Source organism: Callorhinus ursinus, unplaced genomic scaffold (genome assembly GCF_003265705.2).
Source record: "Callorhinus ursinus isolate GAN/ISIS: 27379988/994484 unplaced genomic scaffold, GSC_fseal_2.0 scaffold9, whole genome shotgun sequence".
Classification (NCBI taxonomy): Eukaryota; Metazoa; Chordata; class Mammalia; order Carnivora; family Otariidae; genus Callorhinus; species Callorhinus ursinus.
The window spans coordinates 24459691-24477694 of NW_027397071.1; the positions used below are offsets into that span (position 1 = coordinate 24459691).

Consider the following 18004-nt stretch of genomic DNA (forward strand, 5'->3'; position numbering starts at 1 on the left):
TAAATGCCATTACCAGTAAAGTTTACTTACTCTGAGATGCTTTGGGAGTTGGTAAGTCAAATTCATTTACTCTCCCTACAAATTGATTTCTACAGAGACCATAATATCTCTTTAGGCTAAGAGGTTTAACTGATGGCACCCATGAGCCTTTATATGTCACAAGCACTCTTCCACATGCATAGCAAATTAGAATACATCCATTATCATGGGCTGGAATTAGCCATGGCACATTTGATTCATATTCTTAACAAGAGTCCACATGAACCAGTCAGCATTCCAAACTGATATAAGTAACAACAACAAACCTTAAAATCACCTTAGTCAGTAACAGATTTTCAGTAAAATAAGTCAGGATTATTTTACTGGGTCAACATAAACAGTCAAAGTCCTATTCCTCCCTTTGTAGCTGCCCTACAGAAATGATCAAGAGGGGCGCCTGAGTGGCTCAGTTGGTTAAGCGACTGCCTTCGGCTCAGGTCATGATCCTGGAGTCCTGGGACTGAGTCCTGCATCGGGCTCCCTGCTCAGCAGGGAGTCTGCTTCTCCCTCGGACCCTGCCCCCTTCATGCTCTCTCTCTCTATCTCATTCTCTCTCTCAAATAAATAAATAAAATCTTTAAAAAAAAGAAGAAATGATCAAGAGAGAAGCATAATCAAAGTTGCTGTGAACCAGGCTCTCTCTTCTATACCTTGTAACATTTGCAACTCTGACAATGCTAATTTGCTAATTACTGATTTAAATTCCTTTCCCCAGAATTAAAAGTCAAATTATAGGCTTCTGAGAGATATTTCTATTTATTGGAACACACCAGGTTACCAGTAAAACAGAACAGTATAGATACAGAGCCTGTTATTTTACTGGGAAGATTAGAGGCTTTATGATGAATCTAGGTCAGATTCTGGTTCTAACAGTTATACTGTGGCATTGACGAACCTTATTTTCACATCTATAAACTGGTAATACTCTACCTTGCAATGTTATTATGAGGCACAAGCAAAAATGTATATAGAAAGTTGGGTTTTTATTAGTAAATAAAAGTTGCTTAGGATACAGTGATGAGAATTCTTAAGGACATTCCACTTTCTTCTGTCACTATCAGAACTACACTTAGTGAGGGAGATATTTTTTTCACCAACTTAGTCTTATTTGGGAACATAGTTGTAGCCTCTAAGGAGCCATGATTTGGCAATGTTACTGATTGTCTCCCATGCCAAATGAGACCAACCCTAGAGAATGAGTAGTATTCCCTTGAGCTTGTATCATTCTCTATTCTGTAAGTCTTCCCACTCTTATTTGTAATGTTCATTACTACTCTTGAGTCCTTGTTTAATTTAACTGCATTCTGTGTATACTTCCTTTTTTAAAGATTTTATTTATTTGAGAGACAGAGACAGAGATAGCAAGAGAGAGCATGAGTGGGGAGGAGGGGGGAGAAGCAGGGAGCCCAATGCAAGGCTCCATCCCAGGACCCTGGGATCATGACCTGAGCAGAAGGCAGACGCTTAATTAATGCCCCTGTTTATACTTCTTAAGGGAAAGTTCCATATTACCATGTCATCTTTCCTTTATATTTCCCCCATAGTGCCTAGCAGTGTGTGAGATATGTTATTTATTCATTAAGCAAATATGTGAGTGCCTACAAGGGACCTAGGCCCTTATTCTAGATGCTGGATATATGTCAGTTAATAAAACAATAAAAAAATCTATGCCTTGTGGAACTTAGATTCTAGTGCACATAGGAAGTACAGAATTCAATTCTGGTTGCATTATTGGGGCAAAAGGATATTTTGATCTTTTGTCTAAATCTCTCACCAATTTAGCTGGAAAATTAAGACAAGTAATTTGATAGATGTGCTTTCCTACTTTGCAGTATTTAATACACACACACACATATATATATGTATACATGAGAATCTCTATATCATCTCTTGTTAATCTTTCCAGTATAAGTAGTATTTATGGCCTTTTTTAAGAATGTATATTCTTCTAATCATATTTGCCTTCAAACTCATAAATATATTATAAACCCGAGAGATTTGACAATAGAATTTTTTAATGGTTGAAAAATAGTAAAAAGAAGTTTTGAACAATAAAATGAAAATTTATACCATTGCAGGTTTGCCTTTTTAAATATGGCGCAGCTAATCTTCCATATACATTTGTAAAAGGCACCAGATGTTAACAGGGTAAAGAATGCAAGAAATCAAAACAGAGCCACTTTCCCCAACTTCCTTTTTGTATCAATATACACATTTTAAGGCAGATTCTTTTCCGTGCAAAATCCAACAGAAGAAAATCAACATTTTACAATTTCACACATTCTCAGATTTTTTTCAGTATCATTTGTCAGGATATTCATGATAAAGCATATTAAAACAATTTTTTCCTAATGAAGCTTAAAGAGGTTGATGAATAATTATTAAAAATTACTTAGAGATTTCATTACAGACCCCTCATAGAAGATATAGAAAAGTCAATCTTTTTTTCTTATTTCTTCTTTCAGAAATGTCCATATCAGTTTGTTCACTATGTCAGGTTGTTCTTGCTGAAGCCAATGACTGACTTCTGACAAAATAGTCAGCCTGAAATAATTTTTAACGTAAATCTTTGTGACTTCAGCCATCTCAACCTCCATAAATGCATCTTTCTCTCCCCACAGTAGTAGCGTTGGAATGGTCACCATATGATGTTTGAGAGGCAGACAGCTATAAAAACAAAACATGTGGACTTGAGACTCATTGTAAAAGTTAAAATAACATTTTCCCATAATGTTCTTTTAAGCCATACATTCTCAAAGGAGACAATATCATCACCAATGGGGTGAAAATTGATTCTTGGGAGAGTGAAAAAAATTACTTTTTTTATGTATAAATCATGGATATACACACAGTACATAAACAGATATTAAAATTTCATAGGGTGGGGGGCAATTAGGAAAACAATGTCTCAAAAGGCTCCTTAAGGAGGTGATGATGAAAAAATGGTTGAGAAACACTGCGTTAGGCAATCAATCTATACAATAAAAAATTTAAAAGGCTATTTAAGGAAGGGCTCAATAAAATTTTTAATTGGATGAGTGTAGCAAAATTTATAATGAAGGTTATAAATTAAATATGAAATTCATCACTATGAAGAAAAATTTGCTTTAAAAGGATACCAGAATTTCTGAATGGTGTGATGAAAGAGAGTTTTAAATGGTGTTACTTTAAATATATTTTAAATTGTTAGATAATATAACATTTATGTGAAATTGGAACTGAAAATTCAGAAAATATATACAGACTGAACTTTACCATTAAATGAGACTATATTTATTTTGCAAGAAGATTATTTTTAAAACAATGTTTTACTGTGTATTTTCTTAAATATAAAGAATAAAACCATGCATAATTCCATCATTAAAAGATAACTTTTGGTCATTTTCTATGCACGTAGTTGAAACCATACCATAAATAAAGGGCAATAAATAAACACAATTTGTATACAGCATCCATACTCAAATTTCATGTTGAATTATAACTTGAGAATTTTCTCATTTCATGTTTTTCAAAAGTAATTGTGAAAGATAGTATTTTATGGTATAATGACCCATAAATGACTATTCTCCTATAACTGAATATTTAGATTATATCATCAGTTAAAACAAGGGGATGTTTTAAGTGATGCTATAATGAGCATTTTGTGCCCAAATCTTTTTTGGCATTTCAGATCATTTCTTTCAGCTAGAGTCCTAGAAGTGGCTTTCCTGAGCTAAAGAATATAAATATTTTTAAAGCTTTTGACATTTACTGCTACACTATTTTTCAGGAAAGTGGGATGGTATTAATTACACTCTTGTTGACTATGCATGAGAATGAACACATCACTAGACACTCTCCAGCACTGACTTCCATTTTTGTTAGTTATCAAAACTCATGACTTGTGGCTACTTGGGATTGATAGGATGCTGCTAGAATGTGCAGGGTATCACACATGTCCACTAGGGACTTAACTTTTGCCTCCCATGCAAGTGGCCATCATTTGGTTATAATGCTCCTAAAAATTAAGGTCTTTGTGAATGGGTAAACGGATAGAAAAATAAACTCTTACTTAATTTTGATACATGGATTGCTATACAAACTTGCAAGTCACTCAAATTCTAGAGCTCATAAAATATTCAAAAGTAAAACATTTTCTAACTATTATCTGCATATTTAACAATATGTGAGCATGTAATAATTGAATCAGTAAGGTAAAAGGAGTTTTAAAAGACAAGTAGTCAAAAAAAAAAGAAAAATATAAATTCTTCACTCATATGTGGAATTTAAAAAACAAAACAAATTAACAAAGAAAAAAAGGGACACCCAAAAAAACCTAGACTCTAAACTATAGAGAACAAACTGGCAGTTGCCAGGAGAGCAGTGGGTCAGGGAATGGGTGAACTACGTGAAGGGGATAAGGAGTGCACTTGTGATGAGCACTGAGTAATGTATAGAATTGTTGAATCACTGTATTGTACACCTGAAACTAGTATAACACTATATGGTAATTATAGTTGAATTAACACAATAAACAAAAAAAAGGAATTTTTAAAATTTTTAAAAAAGAAAAAAGCAAGAAAAATAAAAATTCTTCACCAGATCAAACTGGGGATAAAGGGAGGAGTTTCCAGAAAATGAAAAGAAGAGCGTATTCTCTGGCCCTAAGGTTTTAAATTGCTAAACTTCACATGAAATGTTACATATATTTATTTTTTTGGATGTATTTATTTATTTGAGAGAGAGAGGGCACAAGTGGGGGAGGGGCAGATGGAGAAGGAAAGAATTTCAAGCGGACTCCCCACTGAGAACAGAGCCAGATGCGAGGCTCAATACCATAACCCTGAGATTATAACATGAACCAAAATCAAGAGTCAAATGCTTAACTGACTGAGCCACCCAGGTGCCCCTGAAATATGTTACATATAAAAGAAAGTATCCCCCCAAAAATTGCTAGAACTAATACATGAATTCAGCAAAGTCACAGGATATAAAATCAATGGACAGAAATTTGTTGCGTTTCTATACACTAATAATAAAGCAGCAGAAAAATAAATCAAGGAATCAATCCCATTTACAATTGTACCAAATACAATAAGATACCTAGGAATAAACCTCACCAAAGAGGTAAAAGATCTGTACTCTGAAAACTATAGAACACTTATAAAAGAAATTGAAGAGGAAATGGAAAAATATTACACATTCATGGATTGGAAGAACAAATATTGTTAAATATGTCCATATTACCCAAAGCGATCTACACATTTAATGCAATCCTGATCAAAATACCACAGCATTTTTCACAGAGCAAGAACAAACAATCCTAAAATCTGTATGGAACCACAGAAGACCCCAAAGAGCCAAAGCAATTCTGAAAAAGAAAAGCAAAGCTGGAGGCATCATGATTCTAGACTTCAAGCTATATTACAAAGCTATACGCATCAAGACAGTATGGTACTGGCACAAAAACAGACACATAGATCAATGGAACACAATAGAGAATTCAGAAATGGACCCACAACTATATGGTCAACTAATATTCAACAAAGCAGGAAAGAATATCCAATGGAAAAAAGAAAGTCTCTTCAACAAATGGTGTTGGGAAAACTGGACAGCGACACGCAGAAGAATGAAAGTGGACCAGTTTCTTACACCATACACAAAAATAAATTCAAAATAGATGAAAGACCTAAATGTGAGACAGGAAACCATCAAAATCCTAGAGGAGAACACAGGCAGTAACCTCCTTGACCTCAGCAGCAGCAACTTCTTACTAGACACGTCTCTGGAGGCAAGGAAAACAAAAGCAAAAATGAACTATTGGGACTTTATCAAGATAAAAACTTCTGCACAGCAAAGGAAACAGTCAACAAAATAAAAGGCAGCCCACAGAATAGGAGAAGATATTTGCAAATGTCTTATCAGATAAAGGGCTAGTACCCACATGTGTAAAGAACTTATCAAACTCAACTCCCAAAAAAATAAACAATCCAGGAAAGAAATGGGCAGAACATATGAACAGATATTTTTCCAAAGAAGGCATACAGATGGCTAACAGACACATGAAAAGATGCTCAACATCACTCATCATCAGGGAAATACAAATCAAAACCATGATGAGGTGCACCTCACACCTGTCAGAATCACTAAAATTAACAACACAGGAAACAACAGGTGTTAGTGAGGATGTGGAGAAAGGGGAACCCTCTTACACTGTTGGTGGGAATGCAAACTGGTGTAGCTACTCTGGAAACTAGTACGGAGGATCCTCAAAAAGGTAAAAATAGAGTTACCTTATGACCCAGCAATTGCACTACTAGGTATTTACCCCAAAGATACAAATGTGGTAATCTGAAGGCACACCTGCATCCCAATGTTTATGGCAGCACTATCAACAATAGCCAAATTATGGAAAGAGTCCAAATGCCCATCAACTGATGGATGGATAAAGAAGATGTGGTAGGGCGCCTGGGTGGCTCAGTTGGTTAAGCGACTGCCTTCAGCTCAGGTCATGATCCTGAAGTCCCGGGATCAAGTCCCACATCGGGCTCCCTGCTCAATGGGGAGTCTGCTTCTCCCTCTGACCCTCTTCCCTCTTGTGCTCTCTATCTCTCATTCTCTCTCTCTCAAATAAATAAATAAAAATCTTTAAAAAAAAAAAAGATGTGGTATAAAATCAAAACCTCAATGCGATACCACCTCACACCAGTCAGAATGGCTAAAATTAACAAGTCAGGAAACAACAGATGTTGGTGGGAATGCAGAGAAAGGGGAACCCTCCTACACTGTTGGTGGGAATGCAAGCTGGTGCAGCCACTCTGGAAAACAGTGTGGACGTTCCTCAAAAAGTTGAAAATGAAGCTACCGTATGACCCAGCAATTGCACTACTGGGTATTTACCCCAAAGATACAAATGTAGGGATCCAAAGGGGTACATGCACCCCAATGTTTAGAGCAGCAATGTCCACAATAGCCAAACTGTGGAAAGAGCCCAGATGTCCATCAACAGCTGAATGGATAAAGAAGATGTGGTGTGTGTGTGTGTGTGTGTGTGTGTATAGACACACACACACACACACACAATGGATATTATGCAGCCATCAAAAAAACTGGAATCTTGCCATTTGCAACAATGTTGATGGAACTAGAGGGTATTATGCTAAGCGAAATAAGTCAATCAGAGAAAGACAAGTATCATATGATCTCACTGATAGGAGGAATTTGAAAAACAAGACAGAGGATCATAGGGGAAGGGAGGAAAAAATGAAACAAGATGAAACCAGAGAGGGAGACAAACCATAAGAAACTCTTAATCTCAAGAAACAAACAGGGTTTCTGGAGTGGTGAGGGGGTGGGACAGATGGGGTGGCTGGGTGATAGACATTGGGAAGGGTCTGTGCTATGGTGAGCGCTGTGAATTGTCTGAGATTGATGAATTACAGACCTGTACCTCTGAAACAAATAATACATTATATGTTAAAAAAAGAAGAAGAAGAAGAAGAAGATAGGAGGAAGGGAAAAATGAAGGGGGGAAAATCGGAGGGCGAGATGAACCATGAGAGACTATGGACTCTGAGAAACAAACTGAGGGTTCTAGAGGGGAGGCGGGTGGGGGGATGGGTTAGCCTGGTGATGGGTATTAAAGAGGGCATGTTCTGCGTGGAGCACTGGGTGTTATATGCAAACAATGAATCATGGAACACTACATCAAAAACTAATGATGTAATGTATGGTGATTAACATCACATAATAAAATAAAATTAATTAAAAAAAGAAGATGTGGTATATATATATATATATATATATATACACATATATATATGTACACACACACACACACACACAATGGAATATAACTCAGCTATCAAAAGAATGAAATCTTGCCATTTGCAATGATGTGGATGGAGTTAGAGTGTATTATACTAAGCAAAATAAGTCAGTCAGAGGAAGACAAATACCATATGATTTCACTCATGTGGAATTTAATAAACAGAAGAATATATGGAAAGGAAAAACTGATAGAGAACAAACTGAAGGTTATTAGATGGAGGTGGGTGGGGGTGGGTTAAATGGGTGATGGGTATTAAGGAGGGCACTTGCGATGAGCGCTGAGTGTTGCATGTAAGTGATGAATCACTAAATTCTACTCCTGAAACCAACTTTACCATATATGTTAACTAACTAGAATTTAAATAAGAATTTAAAAAGAAAAAAGTAATAAAAGAATGTACATACAGCATGGTGACTATAGTTAACAATACTGTATTGCATATTTAAAAGTTGCTGAGAGAGATCTTAAAAATTCTCATCACAAGAAAAATAATTTTTAACTATGTATAGGGACAATGTTAACTAGACTTGTGATCATTTCATAATATATACAAATATTGAATCATTACATTGTACACCTGAAACCACTGTAATGTTTTAAGTCAATCATACCTCAATATAAATAAAACAAGCAAATAAACAAGTAAATAAAAAGTAAAACATTATTTTAGGAGAGTATGTTAAGCTGAAGAACTTATTGGGAAAACACTTGATAAAATATATCTGATTAAAAATGATTAATCTTAGTACGTATAGAAACAACTTGAAAAATCTAAAAACTGTAACAAGTAGTTACAATTTCTGGTCTATATTGCTAATCATTCAACCTATCAAAATATATTTTTAACATACCTATTTCAAATAAGTCTGTTTTACCATGTTACTTTTCCAAAGTCCAAGTTATCAGCTGATGTGTAAGTATTAAGCCAGCAATTTCCAAGGTGTTATACACTCCATCATCACTTTTGCATGTGGAAATATTTTATTACTTTAAGAAGACAATGTAGAAAATAATCGTATCCATATACTCCCCAGCAGCTTAAGAAATAAAACACTGCAAATATGATTACACCCTTCTGCTGACCTTTCCTTGATACCATTTTTCTTCTACTCACCCTAAGCCAGTAGTTCTCAAAGTGTGGTCAACAGACTAGCAGCATCAGCATCACCTGTGAACTTGTCAGAAATGACAACACTTGGGACCCATCCCAGACTGACTGAATGGTGGGGTCCAGCCATCTGTGCTTTAACACGCTCTCCAGGTGATTCTGATACAAGCTATAGTGAAGAACCATTACCATTGGAGGAAGGACTAGGTTGAATTTAGTTCTCAACACCCCCATGATGTTGTTTTTTTTTTTTCACTCCTATTAAGTCAGTGTTGTCTGGCCTGCATTATTTTTTTTTATTGACATATAATGTATTACTTGTTTCAGGGGTACAGGTCTGTGATTCATCAGTCTTACACAATTCACAGCACTCACCATAGCATATACCCTCCCCAGTGTCCATCACCCAGCCACCCCATCCTTCCCACCCTGCTCCACTCCAGAAACCTTCAGTTTGTTTCCTGAGATTAAGTGTCTCTTATGGTTTGTCTCCCTCTCTGGTTTCATCTTGTTTCATTTTTCCCTCCCTTCCCCTATGATCATCTTTCTTGTTTCTCAAATTCCTCATATCAGTGAGATCATATGATACTTGTCTTTCTCTGATTGACTTATTTCGCTTAGCATAATACCCCATGATGTTTTTAAACTTTTATTATATGTATTAAGATACCTCTCCCCCATTCCTATGGTTTTTTTGAGGAGCGTTTTTCCTTAAGCCCTCCCGGATCTTTGTCCCACCCCTGAATGGTGAGTGACAGTTGCTGGTTCAGGGTGCTGAACTAGGTGGGTCTATCAAATATGTCCTGAGGGTAAGAAATTCAATCTCTTTCTCCTCCTCTCTCTACCAGATTCATGGAAGGCAGTGACCTGAGAGGCAAGGGAAGTCGAGTTTGTTCTGCAAACCTTCCCACAGGTGATCTGTTCTAAAGTTTAGACTGGCACCAGGGAATTAGCAAGACCATTCTGGTTCTCGTATTAAGCCACAGTCTCTCCTTTATTAGTAATGAAGGTGATAGTTTGATTTTCATTTGCTGACTCTTGTTTGATCTCTTAACTGGTTCAGAAATTGAGCAGAAAGGGGTACTATTTGTCAGATCTTCCCAAATACAGTACATATATTTCTACAAACAATATATGGAGGTGTTTTGCATTTTTATAACTTTACATAAATGGTCTCATACTGTACATATTCTTCCACAACTTACTTTTGTGACCTAATATTATATTTTTAAGATTATCCATTGATGATACATTTAGTTCTACTCCATTTTCACTCCTATAGAGAATTTCATCTTATGATTATAGTACAGTTGATCCATTTTCCTCTTAATGGCCGTTTAAAATTTTCCAATTGTTTTCATAATTAAGATAATGTTGAACTTATTCTTGGACATGTCCACTGGTGCACTTATGGAAGGGTTTCCTTATAGTATATTCGCCCAAGCAGAATTGTTTCCTCAGAGAGTATGGACATCTTCAACCTTCGTCAATATTGTCAAGTTGTTTTCCAAACTGATCGTATGGTCCAAAGCAGCATGTATGAATTCATTTCCCTCCACACTATTGCCAACACTTGTTTTCAAAGGTTTAAATTTTTCCATTCGAATGAGACTGGAATACTTTTCATTTACCTGATGTGGTAGAGACTGCTCTGTAAAACTTCTTCCTTTCCACCATAGTGACAGAAAATCCAATTTACAGTTGGACCAAGGGCCACCCAGGATCAAGACTGACTACACTTGCCAGAGTTCTTGCAGCAAGGGGAGGATATGTGGTTTAGGAGAAACAATGTGTGCAACTTCTAAGTTGTGTCCAGTATGCCCTCCCTTCTTGTCTTCCCACTGACTGAAATGTAGATATGGTGGTAAACCATCTCCGACCACAAGAACAAGGAAAACACCCCAGGGATGGCAGAATAACAAGACATAAAATGCCTGACCAAAGAGTGATCTAACAGTCTTGTTGATTTCATGGAGCACAGCTGACACACCAACCTAGACTTTCACTTGTGAGAGAATTATATTTCTTTCTCTACACTACTGTTATTTCAGGTCTCTATTACAAGCAGTAATAACTGTTCTATATCGGACTACTAGTAAGGTTGGGCATCTTTCATGTTATTGACCATTAAATTCCTCTTCTGTGAATTGCCTTTTTATATCCTTTAAGATTTTATTTATTTATTTGACAAAGAGAGAGACAGTGAGAGAGGGAACACAAGCAGGGGGAGTGGGAGAGGGAGAAGCAGGCTTCCCACGCAGCAGGGAGCCCGATGCAGGGCTTGATCCCAGGACCCTGGGATCATGACCTGAGCCGAAGGCAGACGCTTAACGACTGAGCCACCCAGGCGCCCTGCCTTTTTATATCCTTTACCCATTTTTTGGTTGGGCTACCTTTTTATTAATTTGGAGGCATTCTTTATAAACTCTAGATATTATTAGTTCATGATTGATTCTGTATTGCAAATAACTTTTCCCTATCTAAGGTTGCCTCATCATTTTATGGTATCTTTTGATATATTTTTAATTTTAATGTAGTCAAATTCAAATTTATCAGTCTCCTTCATAATTTCAGCTCTTCGTGTCTTATTTAAGAAATCTTTCCTACCTGGGATCATGAAAGTGTTTTCTTATTTTTCTAACATTTGAAAGTTTTGCTGATCATATTTGGTTTTTTTTTATTTCCCTAAGGTTTACTTCTTGTTTAGTAAGACATAGGAATCTAATTTTATTTTATCCTATATGGATATCCAATTGTTCCAGCAACATGTATTGAATCTTTTTTTTTTTAAAGATTTTATTTCTTTACTTGACAGAGAGAGAGAGAGATAGCAAGGGCAGGAACACAAGCAGGGGGAGTGGCAGAGGGAGAAGCAGGCTTCCTGCCGAGCAGGGAGCCCGATGCGGGGCTCGATCCCAGGACCCCGGGATTATGACCTGAGCTGAAGGCAGATTCTTAACGACTGAGCCACCCAGGCGCCCCTGTATTGAATCTTTTTACCACTGGTTTAAAATGTTCTCTGTCATAGCAAGTTCCCATATGTGCAATTCCATTCTTAGGTTTTCTTTTATGTTCCATTAACCAACTTGTCTATCCCAAAGTCAACACCATATTTTATTAATTTTAGAGTCTCATTACAAACCTTAATATTGGATAGGGTTAGACACCCATCTATCCTTTTCTTTAAAACTTTCTTGACCACCCTCAGCCTTATGCTCTTCCATACAAACTTCAAAATCAATTTTTCAAGTTTCATTGAATTTTCTTATGGTTTTGATTGAAATTAAATTACATTTATAGATCAATTTGTGAGAAATCAAGAACTTTATGATATTGACGTTTTCCAATCATGAACATGATAAACCAGGGCTAATTTTCACTAGTTTACAACAGCAAGTCTGTATGGGTTGTTAAAATATTAAAATACTTCTCTATTGATTAGTAAACAGCTACTGCCCTGAGCTTGTATTCTTTACTACTTCCGATAAATTTTGACAATCCATAAAGGTGATCTTTTGTTAGAGTCATTCCTATATACATAATATTTTTTGTTGCTGTTGTAGAGTATCTATTTTTAAAATATGTTTTCTAACTGTTCATTTATAAGATCATAATTTTTGTAATATTGCACTTACGTATATCAACTTTGCTGAACAATTTTTGTTTGAATAACTTTTCTGTAGATTCTTTTTCTAGATAATAACGACATTATGTATTATCATGGCTTTGTTTCTTCCTTTCCTAATACTTACACTTTTTCAGTGTTTTTTAAATTTTTTATTATGTTAATCACCATACATTACATCATTAGTTTTTGATGTAGTGTTCCATGATTCATTGTTTGTGCATAACACCCAGTGCTCCATGCAGAACGTGCCCTCTTTAATACCCATCACCAGGCTAACCCATCCCCCCACCCCCCGCCCCTCTAGAACCCTCAGTTTGTTTCTCAGAGTCCATCGTTTCTCATGGTTCGTCTCCCTCAGTTTTTTTTCTTATATGGCTAAGACCTGCAATTCAGTGGTGATTAGAGGCAGTTAAAGTCACCAAGTTTATCTTTAGGCTTTATTTTTGTAGAAAATGTTTTTTGTGTTTCATTATAAAGTCTGATGTTTGCTATACGTTTCTGGTAGGCAGAAGTTCCCTTCTGCATTGTTGTCATAATGGAATACTGTGATTAATATAAAGACACTAACAGGGGCACCTGGGTGGCTCAGTCGTTAAGCATCTGCCTTTGGCTCAGGTCATGATCCCAGGGTCCTGGGAGCAAGCCCCATATTAGGCTCCCTACTTGGCAGGGAGCCTGCTTCTCCCTCTCCCTCTCCCTCTCCCCCTGCTTGTGTTCCCTCTCTCGCTGTCTCTCTCTCTCTCTCTGTCAAATAAATAAATAAAATCTTAAAATAAAATAAAGAACAGACACAGAGAATATCAAGTTTAATGGCAAAGGGAAAAGAAACCTACAAAGATGGTTTTATAAAGCAGAAGAAAACGTTATTATTCTCTCAGATAGAGGAAGGACTTCTCAGATCTTCCAAAGTTTCCCATGGTGATACAGCTATTGGACAGTACCACAAAATATTTTCTGCTTTTGATGTAGGTTTTTTATCCTCTTGGTCTTGATTCCTGGAATATCTTTTTATGTGCCTGTCAGCTGTCCAGGTGCAAATAACCAGGGCAAAACACCTTCAATACCTTATTTTTTTCTTGGACAATTAAGTAAAGGTCAGTTTCCCATACTACCCCTTCAGGAGATTCAGGCTCGATCTATCTGAGGTCTATTTTCACGTCCTCTATTTCTAGATTACTAAGAGCTGTTACATGAATATGAGTTGAATATTATTAAATGCTTATTTTTTAAAAAGATTTTTAATATATTTATTTGAGAGAGAGAGCGCGTGCAAGAGCAGGGGGGAGGGGCAGAGGGAGGGGGAGCGGCAGGCTCCCCACTGTGTAGGGAGCCCAATGTGGGACTCAATCCCAGGACCCGGGGATCATGACCTGAGCTGAAGGCAGAGGCTTAACCAACTGAGCCACCCAGGCGCCCCTTAATTTATTTAGATGATTATATTTTTCCTTTTAATCTATTACTGTGGTGAATTAAAGTAATGAATTTTAATGCTAACTTTGGTTTAATTTTTAATGCATGCTGGATTCACTTCCATAATATTTCATTTTACGTTTATGGATCTATGTTTATAATGTAGTTTGACCTATAATTTTCCTATTTTATACAATCCTTATCTTGTTTTGGTGTGAAAGTTATACCAGCTTCACAAAATGAGCTGAAGCATATGCCTTCTTTTTATAATGTCTAAAAGTGTCTATTAAAAAGTGGGATTTCCCCTAAGCAATCGTAATCATTAATTGACCCAGGAATTTCTAAAATATCAGATTAAAAGATGAACAGATAAAAAAAAAAGTGGGATTTCTGTGTTAGAACTTACCTTAAAACCACTTAGGCCTGTTTGTGTGGATGTGTATTGTGTTTTTGTGGATGTGCTTTAAATTAATAATTCAATTTCGTTAATGGTTATGTCTATTCAGGTTTTCTAATTCTTCATGAGTCAGTTTTGGTTACTAGATTTTTTTCTTAAAAACTGCCCATTTTGTCAAAGTTCTCCAATTTGTTAACCTAAATTTTATATTTTAGTCTCTGTGATATTTATATCTATTTTCTGCTTAATATTGTTTATTCATGTTTTAAATCAATCTTGGCAAAATTTTGTCTATATTAATAATCTTCAAAGAATCTGCCTTTGGTTTTTTTGATTCTCTCTATTGTGTCTTTGCTTTTGATTGCATTAATTTCTGCTTTTTATCTACTTTAAATTATTTTCCTTCTAGTTTATTTTTGTTTACATGTTGTTCTTTTCCTACCTTCTCAAATTGAACTCTTCGCTCACTAATCTTCTATCTTCTTTTCTAATATAGGCATGGAAAACTATGAATATATTTCTTCCTAAGTACAGTTTTAACTGTATTCCACATGTTTTGATATTCTTATTTTTTCTAAGTTTTTATGAATTTCCATTATGTTTTTTTTGATCCATGTGTAATTTTTTTAAAAACATTTTTTCTTATGTAGGCTCCATGCCCAGCATAGAGCCCAATGTGGGGCTTGAACTAATGACCCTGAGATCAAGACCTGAGCTGAAATCAAGAGTTGGATGCTTAACCGACTGAGCCACCCAGGCATCCAGGAGTAATTTTTTTAAAGTTTTTATTTAAATTCCAGTTAGTTAACATAAAGTGTAATACTAGTTTCAGGTGTACAATATAGTGATTCAACACTTCCAGACAACACCTGGTGCTCATCATGACAAATGCACTCCTTAATTCCCATCACCTATTTAACCCATCTCCCTACCCACCTCCCATCTGGTAACCATCAATTTGTTCTCTATAGTTAAGAGTCTGTTTCTTGGTTTGTCTCTCCCTCTCTTTTTTCCCCCTTGCTCATTTGTTTTGTTTCTTAAATTCTACATGAGTGAAATCATATGATATTTGTCTTTCTCTGACTGACTTATTTCACTTACTTAGCATAATACTCTCTAGTTCCATCCACATTGCTGCAAATGGCAAGATTTCACTCTTTTTTATGGCTAATATTCCATGGTATATGTATGCCATATCTTCTTTATCCATTCATTAGTCGATGGACACCGGCTCTGTTTCCATAATTTGGCTATTGTTGATATTGCTACTATAAAAATGCATGTATCCCTTTGAATCAGTATTTTCTATTTCTTTGGGTAAATACCTAGTAGTGCAATTACTGGATCATAGCCATGAGCAACTTAAAAGCTTTTAAATTTCTGAATATATGGAGTTTTCTAAAAGTTTATCGTTACTGTTAATTTCTAACTGCATTGTGTTCAGAGAACACAATCTATGTGATATCAATATCACAACCTTTGATATTGGTTAGGATTTGCTCTGTAGTCCTGTATGTAATCTTTGTAAACATTTCTATGTACTTAAAAATATTGTGTATTTTCTAATTATTGGATGCAGGATTCTAGAATTGTTCATCAGATCAAAGATGTTAATTGGGTTGTTCAAATCTTCCATATCTTTATTAATTTTTTCCTGCTTGATCAACTTTTGAGAGAGATGAGTTAAAATCTCCAGTAGTAATTGTGAATTTGTCATTTTTCCTTGTATCAGCTTTTGCTTTATTATTTGGTGCTTTGTTACAGGTTTAGACTTGTTTATCTTTTTTGCAGGTTAGATCCTATAGTTAATCCAATTCCTAGCTCCTTCTAGTTCCTTGGCTCCAAATTTTTGAGAGTCCTTGAATGAGGCTATGGTCCTGAGGAATCTTAGGGTGATAAATGAGAGTGATTTCCCTACCTAAGTATAATGTACCATACTTTATTTGTAGTCATTTTATATTGCATAACCATTTTTAATTATGTACTTGGCCTTAATTACCCTAATGTAAAGAAGCATCAGAAGAGGTCAGTTGAGCTTCCAGAAGGTTTGATGTGGCCTTGACCCAGCCAGATTTAACCTATAGCAATCTAATTTAAAACTGTCTTTCACCTTTATATAAAATTGTAAGTTTTGACCTTCACAGGCCTGCTTTTTTTCACTCTTTCTCTCTCCATGCCAGTTAGTAGGATTCTAGAGCTTACTCTTGGGAATGCAGGTCCTCCTAATGAACAATTGTTCGTAAAAGAACCTCAGAAAGATCAGAATATTTTCCCTCTTTCCTTATAGCTACTTGCTTTGTATCACAAAGCTAACTTTGATAAAGGGATAAATCAAGAACATTTAAAAACTATTATTTTTATCTCTTGTTAAAAATTTAGACGTATGAAAATGTCATTCTATTTTCTCTTAGAACTCTCTTTACAAATATTATTTGTAAAAACAAACAAATGACAAAACATGGACTTGAGACAACGTTGCTGCTATATCCTACGAGATAAACCTGTAGCCTCTGCAATGTCAGTCTGCCTTTCTAATCATTGCCTTGCTTAATAAATGGGTACCTACAAATACTTTTTAAATTAACATCTCTGTTTTGCCAAAAATTTTTACATTTATCTTTGTAAATTTTTTTTGTTGTTAGTCAAAAAAGAAGGTTTGGGTTTACCTCTTCTCCCCTCAATTCATATAATCTCTTAACTCCCCTTGGATTCCCTATTCAAAGAGTTTGAGAGATTTTATTTTATTTAAAATAACACCCACTATAGGGGCGCCTGGCTAGCTCAGTTGGTGGACCATGCAACACTTGATCTCAGGGTTGTAAGTTCAAGCCCCTTGTTGGGTGTAGAGATTACCTAAAAATAAAATCTTTAAATAAAATAAAATACACCCACTGTAACTTTTTTCCATCCTCCTACTTTCAACCCTTTTTTGTCCTTATGCTTTAATTGTGACTTAATCCAATCTGATATTTAGTTTTTTAACAGGCAAGTATAATACATTCATATTTATTGTGCTTACTGACATATTTAAATTGTTTTTGACATCTTATTTTGTGCATTCTATTTACTTTGCTTCCTTTTTCTCCTTTCCTGCCTTCTTTTGAATTGATAGCTTTCTTGTCACGCTCTACTGGTTTGAAAATAATACATTCTATTTCTAATTTATTTTACTAGAAAAAAATTATTGGCATGTATATGTGTGTGTGTGTGTGTGTGTGTGTGTGTATCTATCATCTATCTATATAATTTCTACTTTCATCCTCTAAATCAAATATAACCTGTCTTTTATATTTTCAATTCTTTAAGCTAGATTCTAGGTAATTTTTTCAGAGCTGTCTTCCAATTCATAATTCTCTTTAGCTTGTCTGATCTGTTATTTAAATAATTTATGGAATTTTAGATTTCAATAACAATATTTTTCTTTTCAAGAAGTTCTTTTATTCTTTTTCAGCTCTTTCCAGTCTGTCTTGATATTTTCCTATTCTTTCTCATATTTTTTTCTTTCATATATTTAATGATTTAAACATACTTTATAATCTGTTAGTTCTAGTATTTGAACTGTGTTAAGAGTTCTGCAGTTGTTTTCTCACTCATTAATGGTAGCTTCATATT

General features: G+C 35.4%; 1 protein-coding gene across 1 annotated transcript in view; it reads right to left on the bottom strand.

Annotated features, from left to right (window-relative positions):
- Positions 1-2052: 2052 nt before the first annotated feature.
- Positions 2053-18004, bottom strand: part of EPHX4 (epoxide hydrolase 4) — a 41210-nt gene continuing 25258 nt past the window's right edge. The window contains exon 7 of the mRNA XM_025872627.2: positions 2053-2706. Within this exon, the coding sequence (XP_025728412.1) occupies positions 2475-2706 (232 nt within the window). The 3' untranslated portion in view covers positions 2053-2474. The remainder of the gene's footprint in view (positions 2707-18004) is intronic.